Source organism: Sabethes cyaneus, chromosome 3 (genome assembly GCF_943734655.1).
Source record: "Sabethes cyaneus chromosome 3, idSabCyanKW18_F2, whole genome shotgun sequence".
Classification (NCBI taxonomy): domain Eukaryota; kingdom Metazoa; phylum Arthropoda; class Insecta; order Diptera; family Culicidae; genus Sabethes; species Sabethes cyaneus.
This window is the reverse complement of record NC_071355.1, coordinates 210626413-210639946: the sequence shown is the minus strand read 5'-3', so window position 1 is coordinate 210639946 and position 13534 is coordinate 210626413. Positions and strand designations below refer to the sequence as shown.

General features: G+C 40.7%; 1 protein-coding gene across 2 annotated transcripts in view; it reads left to right on the top strand.

The window, feature by feature from the left end:
* The window catches only part of LOC128743604 (serine-rich adhesin for platelets), a 374341-nt gene that overhangs the window by 339430 nt on the left and 21377 nt on the right, over positions 1 to 13534 (top strand). For both annotated transcript variants that reach the window (XM_053840207.1, XM_053840208.1), the window contains exon 7: positions 11641 to 12143. In XM_053840207.1, the coding sequence (XP_053696182.1) occupies positions 11641 to 12143 (503 nt within the window). The remainder of the gene's footprint in view (positions 1 to 11640; positions 12144 to 13534) is intronic.

Below are 13534 nucleotides of genomic sequence, written 5' to 3'. Positions count from 1 at the left end.
TTCAATATTAATATAGCTTGAATTTCGAAAAAAATAGCATCTGATACAAGAGGCGAGGCTAGATACCTCCTCTCAGTAGAACCTTGGTGCAGTTGCTGCCTGAGCCGGTTGCAACCAGTAAACGATACCGAAACCGGAAACTAAACGGAGATAGAGCGTATGAATTTATGATTTTCGTTACTGCATATATAAGTACACGCACACAGATACAGAAATGTATACATTATGTTGATTCCGAGTGCACCGAAAGTCCGGGACCGGGATGGAACCAGGATGAGGAAGTTCGTTACTCGGAAGGAAACTGCTCCCAACTTTCGCATGCTGGCTGGTGCATTTGGACCGGATTTGAAAATGCTTTGGGAAGCTGAAGGTTGTTTGGAGCGTATAGTCAGTGCAGTATGATTAATGGGATTCCCGAGCCACTGTTGGTGGCTCTGGTAGTACGAAGGGTGCTGACGGTGGTGGGTTCGATTTATTAAAGAGTTGTGGGTATTTTAAATGAAACCTACAACATTGTAAAATGACTGCCTACTTTTATTTCGAGTCGTTTAGGTTAACACTGATTTCCGTTAGTATCGTAAAATTCGGCGCTGATATATTCCCCGCAACAGTGCATGCTATTTTTCTTCATGAATATGGTGATGATAAGTTAAGAGTAGGATCTACTGCATCCATTTCATCACCTTGTGGTGGTTGCTGGATGCTGGAAGTGCCACTAATAAATATACATGATGATAAAAGCTGGCTAAATTCTATTACCAATATTTTCCCAAAATTGGTTTGCGGTGAAAGCTCTACAGGTTCCTTATGTTGGTTGGTTGTTGCGCTCATGCAAGAGCAAAACATTGGCGAATGGCTCCGGTTCCCGTGTGCCGCGCCACTGGGTCGTTGCATGACTGATGCTGGCAGTATGTAAATGAACGGCGCACGTCAATTTTCCATTACATACTCGCAGCAGCATTATGCCGGCAGACTTACTTTATTTGCTAATTGTGACTAGCTTGGCGCGGAAGTTGTTCGTTCGGTATGAATGAATAATTAATGCCAACAACATTTTTGTTCGCATAATTTCGTTCGAACTGTTTAGCGAACAAAAAGACCGACGACCGACCAACCGACAGGCAGCGTTCATTGCATCAATGAAGTACATTCTCTTTCGCCCGCTCTTATTAAAAGCCCCCATATGGGCCCTCCAGTGGTGTGGCACATGTGGTTTTAAAGATCATATGTATGCGACAATCATGATAATTATGCCAGCCCTCTGACGGTTGTCATCAGCTCAACTCATCCGGCTTAGATCAATTCCCTGCCCCCTTTGGCGTCATCAAGGAACAGTTTCCATTACACATGTTACACTCATAATACTTGTGCTGAAATATTGCGAAAGAAGAGATCAACGGGGGTGATATCCAGGAATTAGGGTCGGAGCAGATGAAAAAATCGTCGCCATAATTATAATGATACGATAACCGCAACCGGAGTCGGTTCAGACAGGGGCGACAACATTGGAGACATTCATAAAGCTGCCACCATGCTAGAAAGAGACGAGCGAAATATGTCAGCAAAATGCTGTGAATTACTTGGAACATTATATTAATTTGTTCAATTTACGGCTCAGAACGGTTCAAGACGCATCACGACGAGAATAGGAATGTTTCAAAAGCGATGCAAAATGAGGTGAATATGTTACTCTAGAAACGGTGTCGGATGCTGCTTCGCAATTTAACTGAATCAATTGAGAAGCAAGCGATAAGAAGCATCATCGGTCTGACACAGCAGCGTGAAACCGTTTGACATGGAGAGAGTGAGTTTACCCAATTTTCGTCGTCAAACGGTGCCACAACACAACTCACCATCGACCGTAGGTTTTACCGGTCATTATCATCACTCACTCCACTGCCTGGAAGTGGAGAACATAATTGTTTGACAATTACAACCACGCAAACCATGCGGCCGAGGCCGGCCATGCACGGAGTGTGGAATTGCATCAGTGCTAAGCACCCTGCCGTGGTGTGCCCACCGTTTTGGGTTTGCTAAACGGTTTCAATAATTGTGGGGGCACCTGTCAGGGCCAGCGTTTGTGGATGATACTTCATTTGAACATTGGGCAATCATCATAAGTTCACATAATTTGACGAGATGGACCAAGCAACAAATGCTCGTAGCCGTCCCGAGGACGACTGAAAAAGAAAATTAACATGAAGCTTGATTGCAACACTTGGCTGGGTATTTGAGGTTGCAAAATAAAATGTTTCCTTATGGCGCAGCTAAGCGGAATGTAATTCCTTAATTCTTGCTCATTTTAGTTTAATTCATCAAACACAAGGGATTTGTCACTAGGCAAGACAATTACATACGTTGTAAGAGTAACATTATTAAAAACACTAGCAATAAAAACACTATTCCGCGTGTATCGCCTCGCGTCTACACCTCTGGCACAGTTGTTATAAATCAGTTCCGGTAACCGATATACGACTGATTTCAGTCATAACTGAGTTGCTACAACCAGAAGGGCCACAAGTGTGCTGCTTGGGTAATCGAGAGCGAATCGGTGGTACTCAACCAAATTTTTCATAACTTCGACGAAAAAAACACTTTTTTGCTGTGATAATCTTGATTCACTATAACGGATATAACCGGAATGTATGACCAAAACGCCTTAATGTACCCCTAATGTTCCCTTTTTGTGTCCATGATTATCACGGTTCTCTAACGAATGAAAATTCAAAACAAACTTGCAGCTGTGTTGACATTTAAATACACTCTAAACGAAAAATAGGCAGACACATCTGTGATTTAGCCATTTTTAATTAAACGCATCCAAAAAACACCAACAGTTATTACTACTCACCCTGTAATTTTGAGCTTGCATAACAAAATGCTTCCTTATTGTTTTTCAAGATGCCAGAATGTTTTACCAAATTCTGTTACGATGCTCAGTAACCGTTAGTCCGTTAATTGATTGCGATTATCAATTTGTGCGCTACGTACAATTGATCATTTAGATGCTAACAGTCTGACGTTTCGAAAATAAACAAAGTTCAAATACCCAAAACAATTTGCACGGAGCTACCTAATATGATTGCAGACGTGAAAGAAAGGTAGAACTTTGCATACAAATAAGAGCACTTCTCTGGTTACCGACGAACACTTAAATTGAACAGCACCTGTCGCATTCGAAAAAGATCCGATGCAAACAAGTGCACAATCTACCTTCTTATACTTGCTATACTCAGGCAAAAAGGAAAGAATCTGTCTAGAAGAAAGTACAGCCAGGTTACTGTCTACATGATTGCTCCATTTGCTTCATTTTGACAAATTTGTATTCGAACTAAATATAGCCTTTACGTGCTGGTAATACGTAGATGAAAAAGTTGAAGAATCGTTCTGAAGAATCTTATCACACTCTAAAAATAGTTGTCTGTAGACGAGACCAACAACGGTAGTTACTCCAATTGCAGAGAGTAAGTGTTCATAACATTTAAAATATTGCTTCTTTATTACTGGTCATGGTTAGCCGTTGTATTCAACTGTTTTTCAGCCGCCACTTAAAAGGGCAGAGCATCTGGTTCATTTACTGTTTATCGTCCAACCGGGGGTTTTCTACATGAATTGTCGAAATTACTTATTATTTGTAATCGTATTTTTATCATACTTTTACGATTCGCATAAGTTGAGACAATTTCAACCTGCAAAAAAGAAGAATGCACACCGGCTAACCGTCTGAATAAAATCATCGGTGCAAATTGAACATTCCCATCAGCGCGGCTATTTTAGTGTCATTGCACTAACGCCTGACGAATAATGCTCCACTTAACCGGAGTATTCGATTATATCACTTCTTTTTGTAGGCTCCCATAGCGAACCTCACCGCAGTGCTGCGCTACCCTGTCCCGTCGAGTGCAATATCCGACTTTCTTTCTACTTCTTTCTTACCTACCTACCTGCTAGTCACAATCGCAGTCGCAACTACAGCTACAACAGTCAATTGTGCCAGCCAGTCATTCAATAGGCCATCGACGGCAATACCAGGCGAAACAATGACATGATATATTCACCATTTAACATACAATCGCGTCTCGAATCAAAATTGAATAACAAAAACAGTTCGCATGAAAGATTCGGCTTTGACTTTGCGATTCGTCTGACATAATACATGTCAAACCATCAGACGATTGCTTGTAACCACAAACCTTCGGCAGCAATGTTTTAGTTTGAATGAATTTTTGCACGGGAAAACCCAGTTCGAAAATTCGGAAAAGACGAGCTTTGATTAACTGTCAATAAGTGAGTGGAAATAAACCACCCGGAAACAACGAGAACGAAGGAACAACAAGTGCCGTCGCACAAAAAAAACAATCATTTCCGGAAGCAGGCGGCTGTCGCCGTTAACAAAACGGCAAATCATTCGGGCAACTGGGAACATTTTTATGATGACAGACGGAGAAAGAAGTCTCAAAACAGACAAACGAATACACTTTCGGATGCTGTTTGGCTGCGGATGGAATGGTGCGAGATTCAAAGCAGAGTGTTAAACGTCTAACGCGCCGCCCGCCGCCACTGCCTGTTACATAAACAAAAGTCCCAGCCCGGTAGGTGGTGCGCTGGTGCTGGGGCTGGACACTACGGTATTGTTTTTTCATGCCCAATTTCTTCGCAGTTGTTATTTTTAACCGGTCCCGAACAAGTTTCTTTTTCGACTAAATTAAGAGGCCCTCAGACGCCGCAAGTGTTTTTTATGAAAACAAAACAAGACACGATGAACCCATTCCTTGGTAGTGCAATCACTTTTGTGGTAGTGATTTGGCTTCGAACCGAGTGAGGTTTAGTAGTGCATTGAGAGCCATTAAAGTATTAACAGAAAATTCCTTTCTAACATTTCACTACTGTGAAACGGCAGCAAATGGTTCAGTATCGTATCGATAATCTGTTCTTATTTTTATCAGATTAAAGATACACTAGAAAAAACACAAGAAATGGAAATAAAAAATTCATCCATGAGTTTTTCCAACAGTTGTTGATATTTTGCTGTTAATGTGTCTTTTGTGTGAATTAAAATTTATTACTAATGACAATTATCATTTAAATCATCAAATTAATCGTGGTTAAAATGATGAGTCCACAAAATAATTTTTGGTAAGTTTCTGCCTCATCATTTTAACATTTTATATTATCCTCCGAAAATTAATAAATATAGACATCATTCTTTATGCTGGTTCATCACTGACCTAATTTTGTTCTTTATTTGTCCAATGCAAATGTCTAACTTTTATGAACGAGTAATGTCCATCCGTATATGACGTCACTTGACTCAACAGATAAGGCTTATTATACCTGACTGCGAGTAGCCTCATGTGCTTTAATCATCCCGTTTTCGTTATCAGTAGGTATAATGACTTTTAATTAGGCAACGCTTCAGACTATGCACATTATCTCGAGACCGTAATGTGCAAATTTCCTATACACAATACTTTTTAGACAACTTTAGAGCCGTCTTGAAGTCTTCAAGTTGAAACTGATTACCGGTGCAGGTCCTCTAGTCCTCTCACAAGCTGGGTCAACCGCAATCATTAGTCAGTTTTGGCTTCAACGGCCTATTAACGTTTCAATGTTATCTCGCATAGGACATAATGTATTCCAGCGTAGGACGAACCAGCGAGTTATGTAGAGATTTAAAGCAATATAACGGGTGGCAACTAAAATTTTGGAATTTTGTCGCGGCCCCAACAACAAACAAGCTCAGAGAGAATGGAGAGTATGTAGGTGTTAGCGCTCTCTCTCTCTCTCTCTCTCTCTCTCTCTCTCTCTCTCTCTCCCCTCTTTTTGTCAATATTTTTTTGTTTTGTTTATGCTTACCCAGTTTTAATGGTGCCGAAACAAGAAGCATGTCGGGAGCGCGTTGTACACTTCTACGAACTGCCACAGAAATCTCGGCAAAAAGTATACGGTACAACATTTGAAAAGCGATTATGTGTTGCGGTTTCGACTGTTTACCATATCCTAAGATGCCCAACAAGTATTCGCAAGCAAGGTAGTGGAAGACCAGCCAAAATTATGGACGTAGAATGACATCGTTCTCTTCCTCATGCCTTCAAGAACAAGCCCACTGGTTTAGCTATCAATTAAGATGTGCACTAGACGAATGTTTGAAAAAAAATTTGTTTCCGTTTCTACAAAAATATCATACAGATGGACAATACGTGTTTTGGCCGGAGGGAGCATCATCGCATTACGTCAAAAAACACAATCGTTCCTGAATACTCATTCGATCTCATTTTTACCCAAAAACCACGACCCGAAAAATCTGTCTCTGTGCGCCCAATCGAAGATTTATTCGGGATTTTGAGTTCCTTGGTGTACAAAAATAACTGGAGAACCACAATTGCATACAGTTGATTAATAGAATCAGGAGATGCATTCGCAAAGTTGACATGACGGCCTTACAACGCTCCTGTTCTGACATCAAACGGAAGCTTAGCCGAACAGCCGATTACGGACCGTTTTTAAATGTACACTAATTTTTTTTCAACAGTGGATAATGTGTCTTTAATTTCGGAGAATCAGATCTACTTCATGTAGAAAAAAATTCGGAGTTTTAGCTGCCACCCGTTAATACGGCAAGTTATGTATGTCCTTCGTAAGTTAAACTATCGTCTAGAGTCCGTAGAGGACTACTGGTCTGATTAGTGTTTTGTACATCGTCAGCTTTATGCTGTGGCGCACCGTGGGATAAAACCCAAATCTAGGTGGACAAAAGTAATTACGATAAAACCATTAGTCCTAGGTATATAGTATGTTCAGAGTAAATTTGTTATTTTATCCTTTGCATCTTTTGGTGTATGTGACCATCATAGTAAGCGAGCGCAAAATATAAACTTTTTTATGGTTTAAGTTAGTTGAATAAAATGTTCAGCAAAGTTAAAGAACATTAAATTTCAAGTAACTTTGCTAAAGAAATGAAAGTTCTATCTCTTATGGTTGATGACCTGGATCTGTTTAAAGTTTTTTGGTCGGAGTGGACCTAAAAAATCAGTTTTTTCTTTATATCTTCTTTCGTGTATATTTCTCACAAATCATGCCTTCTGAGCACTTTCACACGCATGGAAAACGCACATTTTGTTTGAAGGAATCAAGTCGCTATCTTCTTTGGTTCTCAAGCTATAGGTATTTTTTCTACAAAAATATTGTTTTTTTTTTCAAATGCCAGTAATGTAAAAACTGCTCAAAAGCAGCAAATCAAATTTAGTATAAATGTTTAGTTATATATTGGCCTCCGAAATTAATTGAGATCACACCGGTCCAGGTCGGCCCTTTTTTGCTAGACCGTATTGAATATTGGAGTAAAAATTACCGTTTTACTTACCAAAATCAAAATTTTTACGTAAATAGAATGGATTGAAAAAGCGAAAATAAGTCTAAATGATTGTATTTATCTTAATCAAATATAATTAATAATGGTATAACTTCTCAGGGCGATTTGAGTTTCTTGAAAACTGGAACACCTCTAGTGTTTGCTATTAACAAATCTGAGTACTGTAGCATCATACTCACTAAATCAATAGTTGTTATCTCTCGAAAACTTTCGTGTATGTCTTTCTCTAATTTGCCTATATATCTTGGTAGTTGCTTTCTGTGCCTCTTCTGTCATCATCCCAATCGGTAATATCAGAGAATTAGTCTTGGAATCAGCTACAGTGGAGCCATGCATAAAAAAAATTTGTGCCTTGGCGACCGAGGGGTCCACTGTTTCGAGGTACTTAGAGTGTAATTCTCATTTTTTAACAATTTTCAACCAATCAAGTACAAAAGTTTCAATATTTGAAGACCACGTGTCAGTAGTAGCCCGGTTTCAACGAGAATTATTGCTATAGTGTCGGCGACCACAGCGTTCACATCCCCTAAGATAAAAGGTTTTTCAGCTCGAAAAAAAACCAGCGCCACTTTCATAAGCTGAATACAAATAATTGAGATAAAAACAAGCATTTAGACTTATTTTCGTTTTATTAATCCATTCGTTTATTATGATTTTGGTAAGTAAACCGGTAATTTTTACTCCAATATTCAATACGGTCTAGCAAAAAACGGGCCGACCTGGACCGATGTGATATCAATTAATTTCGGAGGCCAATATATAACTAAACATTTATACAAAATTTGATTTGCTGCTTTTGAGCAGTTTTTACGTTATTGACATTTGAAAAAACCAGATTTTTGTAGAAAAAATACTTATAGCTTGAGAACCGAAGGAGATAACGACTTGATTCCTTCAAACAAAATGTGCGTTTTCCATGCGTGTGAAAGTGCTCAGAAGGCATGATTTGCGAGCAAGAAACACGAAAGATGATATAAAGAAAAAAAAACGGATTTTTGGGTTTTATTTCTTTAGCAAAGTTACTTAGAATTTAATGTTCTTTAACTTTGCGGAACATTTTATTCAGCTAACTTAAGCCATAAAAAAGTTTATACTTTGCACTCGCTTACTATGATGGTCACCCTAATGTCATATATACCAAAAAATGCGGAAGTTAAAAAAACAAATTTACTCCAAAGACACTATATACCTAGGACCAACGGTTTTAACGTAATTACTTTTGTCCACCTAGATTTGGGTTTCATCCCACAGTGTGGCGTATGCTCCTTGATTGAAGCGTCTTACGGAAGGAAAAGTAGGCTCTACTTCCAGCTTGAATGCGTCGTTGAATCTTCTAAAAAGGTGTCTCACATCATATTGCATCATAGAAAAAAGGTTGTAGAAAATTACCTAGTTGACCGATCCTTTTCAAACTTTCAGACAATAAAATGTAATCTATAAGTAAGTTTTTGGCATATTTATTTCATTTAACTTTAATACCATAAACGTATGCTTGCACCTTATGCTTTACTCCACTTATAAGGTTCTGTACAACATCTGGCTGCAGCTTCTTCTGTACAGAAACCCACTTTTTCTCCATGCTTTCCTCAGATTTGACCTCTTCGGGATGCTTCCGTAGTGCTTGCTTCAGAATGGGGGGAGCGCGGTTCATGTCCATGGGTACCAAAGTGACCCTTTGGTACGAAGCCATTCCACTTCAGGACATCTTTTGAATAGTGGCACAAAGCTAGATCCGGTTAGAAGATCGTAGAGCCCTCGTATCGATTCAACAAAGAAAGCAGACACTTCTGTAAACACTCTTTGAGGTAGACGTGCCCGTTTACAGTCCCGGTAATCAGTGTTGCGACGCTCGCACTCGTGTGGTCTAATTCTCTCACACGCGCGCTTACTCATTCAACCGAACACGCCGGCATAAGCATCCCTTTAAAACTCCCGCTCGTATTTCTTCATGCACTGCAACGAGTTTTTGCGACCGTGTGTTTATCTAACAGCTACAGTCGTCGCTCGTCGTTGGTCGTTGCAGCTCGATCTGCTGATACCGATTACTGACGACGGCTCGTTTATAGGAGACTAGACCACTGCGACGACGACGGCTCGTACTCCCGCCCGTGAGCAGAATCGAGGGCGAAGATGAAAAAGAAGAAGAAAAAGTAATGCAAAATTCATACATATCCATATTCATATCCAGGAAGACGATGTGAGGATGTGCGTGCACGAGTGGGTGGGTAGCAGAATGTCTGCACATAGCACCGGCAGCGCCTGCGTGTGCGGCGTAAGCATTGAATGCTATGTCTCTCATATTCTTTCACGTGTGAGTAGGCATGGTTGACTTCTCGCTCGATTCGCAACAGTGCCGGTAATCACGGTGCACTCTGTTTGCCACAAGAACAGATCACTAACCAATCATGTTTTTCTGGGCAAATTTTGAAAGTTTCTGCTTCCTTACTACTCCTCCGGAACATCTAACTTGTGCTGGGCGGTGAAGCACAGTATCCCATGAAGCTGCCGGAAAGTCGCCTTGAAGTAAGTCTCATCATCCATGATGAGACAATGAGGATTCGTCCAGCATCTGGGTGTACAGTTTCCGGGCCCATAACTTTCCCGCCGTATTTTGCCGTTCGCCTCTATTTGAAGCCTCCTGAATTTTGTACGTATGCAGTCCCTCCCGGTCTTTGGCTCTCTGAAAGAAAGACTTGGACAGATTCATCTTTTTGGCCACATCCCTGACCGAAACATTGGGATTCCGCTTAAACGCTTTCACGACCCGTTTGTGATCCTGATCACTAATAGAACATTCATTCTGACCGCATTTCTCCTTCCGTTCGATGTTCAGAGTTTCGTAGTAACGTTTAATCACACGACTTGTTTTCTTCGAGTTGTTTTCTGATGTCCCGATGAGAGAGTTGAGGATTTTCCAGCTGCTTGCGAAAAATCAATTCGGGCCGTTGCTTTTTGGGTGACGCCTTTTTCCCAAAACTGACAGCGAGAAAAATACAGTATAAACAATACACTCTAAACTGCTTCTACCCAAATTTTCAAAAGAAAATACCTAATGGGTAATTTCCTACAGCGTTTTTTCCGTGATGCAATTTGATGTGGGACACCCTGTAAATTACTACCTCATTATCAAAAGCACAAATTTATAAACGTGTGCCGTGGGAAAATGTGTGGATTTAAGAGAATTGTGCCAAAATACCGATATAATAATACTATATAATGTGCATTTTTCATTGCTTAAGTTTTTAGTTTAAACGCAGTTTGACATTTTCGATGATGAATGACACGGATCGAAAATTTCTCATTTAACGTATAGTTTATCGTGATTCGCTTGACTTTATATGAAATTGCAGAACGATTTGGCACCACATTTTCGATTATTAAAAAAATTGCTTCTAATGGCGTCATAAACAGTTCTTCTTTTCATTTCTGCAAACATACTTTAAATCAGCATAAACGCTTCCGCGAGATTGGCGCACAACTTTTTCAAACTAATCGCCCACGGTGGTGTCAGTCGAAATTTATGACAAACCGTCGGACGTGGTACTGCGGTCTTCCGTAAAATGCTTCCTCACTCGGGCCCAGTCCTCGGTGCGGTTTCCTCGCTGCCGTTACGGTATAGTCATAGTCGCTCTGCATTATCGATGACCGGCCAGCCGGCCGGGATGGAATTTCGTTTTTCGCTGGATGACGGTTTCAACACGATATAATTCAACGAATGGAGCTGCTGCTGCTGCTGCTGCTGCTGCTGCTGCTAAAAGTTGAATGAACAACACAGTTCGTAATAACGTCGATTGAAGAAAGAAAATTTGTGTGCTTTTCAACCTTCAAAAGTCGAGCGTCATAGTCATATGTCGATTTAGTGCTTGCTTTGCTGGACGTCCGTCGGTACGAGCACGTCCGGTTTTGTGAATGAATGATGGCGCCAGCAAAAGCAGCTGCTTCGCAAGTTTTTTTGCCTTCGTCATTATGGTTCTTATCGAATTTATTAGTTTAGTTTAAGAAAGCTAAAACCGAATGTATGTATTAAAAAAATAAACTTCGACCATGAAACAACCGTGATACGAAGTTTTTATGTACTATTGAAAGATGTATTCCAACGTAATAGAGGGCAGATGCTTTCCATCTGGAGAATAAATATAATTCTCTTAATATAATGAGGGCGTTAATTAGTGCTAAATTTAGATTTCTTTCTCCAATTTTTCTAAGTGGATTTTAGTGGAAGATAAATTTGTTTTCTAACAAAATTACCTTTTCTCTTACCGTTCCAGATCACAATCGCTTAGTTGGGCCCACGGCGACAGCCAAGCTTCACTCGCCAAAGCCCCAGCCGAAAGCGTTGCTGCGGCCAGCGGCGACGACCACGACGACGGCTCCGCCAAACTCAGCCGCCCCGAATAGCCATTCCCACCCCGGCAGCAATGGGACGACCGTCAACCATTCGGTGTTGAAGAATGGTGCTAACAATTTGCCACGTAATGGAACGATTATCCTGGATAAGAGCAGCTCTGCGCTCGCCGTCGGAGCAGAAGATGCGGCACCGGCTGCGGATGCCAAATCAGTCAACGGAACCGGCGGCGGTACCGACCGGAAGGTGTCGTCGGTCGTCGATTCGGTGCAGTCGCTCTCACCGAAGGTGGTTGGTGCAAAGACGACGGCAAAGATGCCACCCGCCAGCGGCACTAACCGTAATTTAGTCGATATTAGTTTGCTCAATCATGCCAACCGAGGCGTGGAAGCGCTGGGAGTTTTAGTACAATATTTAGTTTTTAATGTAAGTATAACTTTCACTAGTTTTTTAGAAGTCGAATGAACATTGTGCTTTCTACGTTACCTGTTGGGTTAGCAAAATGAAACCGGGGCCTAATCCCCTTTTGGGTTTTATTGGCTTGTTTGTTTGTTTTTCGACTGTTCATTTCAAGCCGAAACAAGCGTGCATATTTTAATTCTACTTGCTCGATTTTCCAGTTTAGTTTCTAGCAACATGTTTCTTTGTAGGCGCACAGTAATAATGTCAGCAGGATATCACCTCGTAGATTTATTGCTGGCTACCGCTCGCTGCGGGGAAGGGTTGAAGCTTTTAAGAAAACTTTGAACATGAGATGTAAGGAACAGTCATTAGTAGAAAACTACGCATAGTCCGGATTTCTGTAATGCAGCTAATAGAGACCGTATTATAGGATATAGACTTTGCCAGAAACATGTGACAATCGAAAATTGAACTGATTGAGACTCAGCTCGTATTTAAAGGGATTTATACGAATGAGGTATCTGGGAAAGCTGTTAGTCAGATTGTCAAATAGAAACTAAAATTGTGATGGTCTGGTCCGAATAGCACTAACGAATTTAATAGGTTTGCTACATCTTTATTTTAGCTCTGCAAAAACTTTCCAGAATTTCTCACGCTGTCATCATAAAAGACGGTCATACAATCTCTAATATTGGACGGAATTCCCATCCATCATTACGACAATTATACCCAAAAGCCAACGCTTCATAAGTAACATATTCAAGTCACTCAACCGTAATGATCGATTATAACAGCTTAGAAATCCTTTCGAGATAACAGATTAGGCCACCTGAGCAATTGCATTATGATATTTTCGAAAAACGTGAAATTTGAATATTTTATTGGAAAGAAGAGCCAATTGGCAGTTAAAATTTGCATACACTTCAGCTTCAGCTTTTCAGTACAGAAAAATTATTCCTTCTCTGGAGGAATATTAATGAGACCGGTATGAAAAGGGATTGCCGGTTCTTATAAATTGAAGCAGTGCAGTGCACTGCTGCACTGTGCAATGCAGTACACAGACCGATCATAAATCGAGTGCAATTAATGCGCCCGAAGGAATAAGTGCACAAGCGCACACTAACTCACACACAGGTGTGGCACAGGTTGAGTTTCCTTCTTCTGGCCAGGGTAAATTGATTTTCGTCTATTCGGAATCCGAATCGGTCCCCAGTAACCCGAAAGGTGTAAAAAGTAGGCGGCAAAAATATGCAAATGAGAGCAATTAAATCTCAACATCCGAACTCGGGGCATCCTTCTTCTGCGATGCGATGTTGGGAATGTATGTGTGTGTGGCTCCTGTACTAGGCATTGCATAGGGATGTCATTGACATCTAATATTTTCCATAACGAAACGAATGACTGCCAAGCTTTTG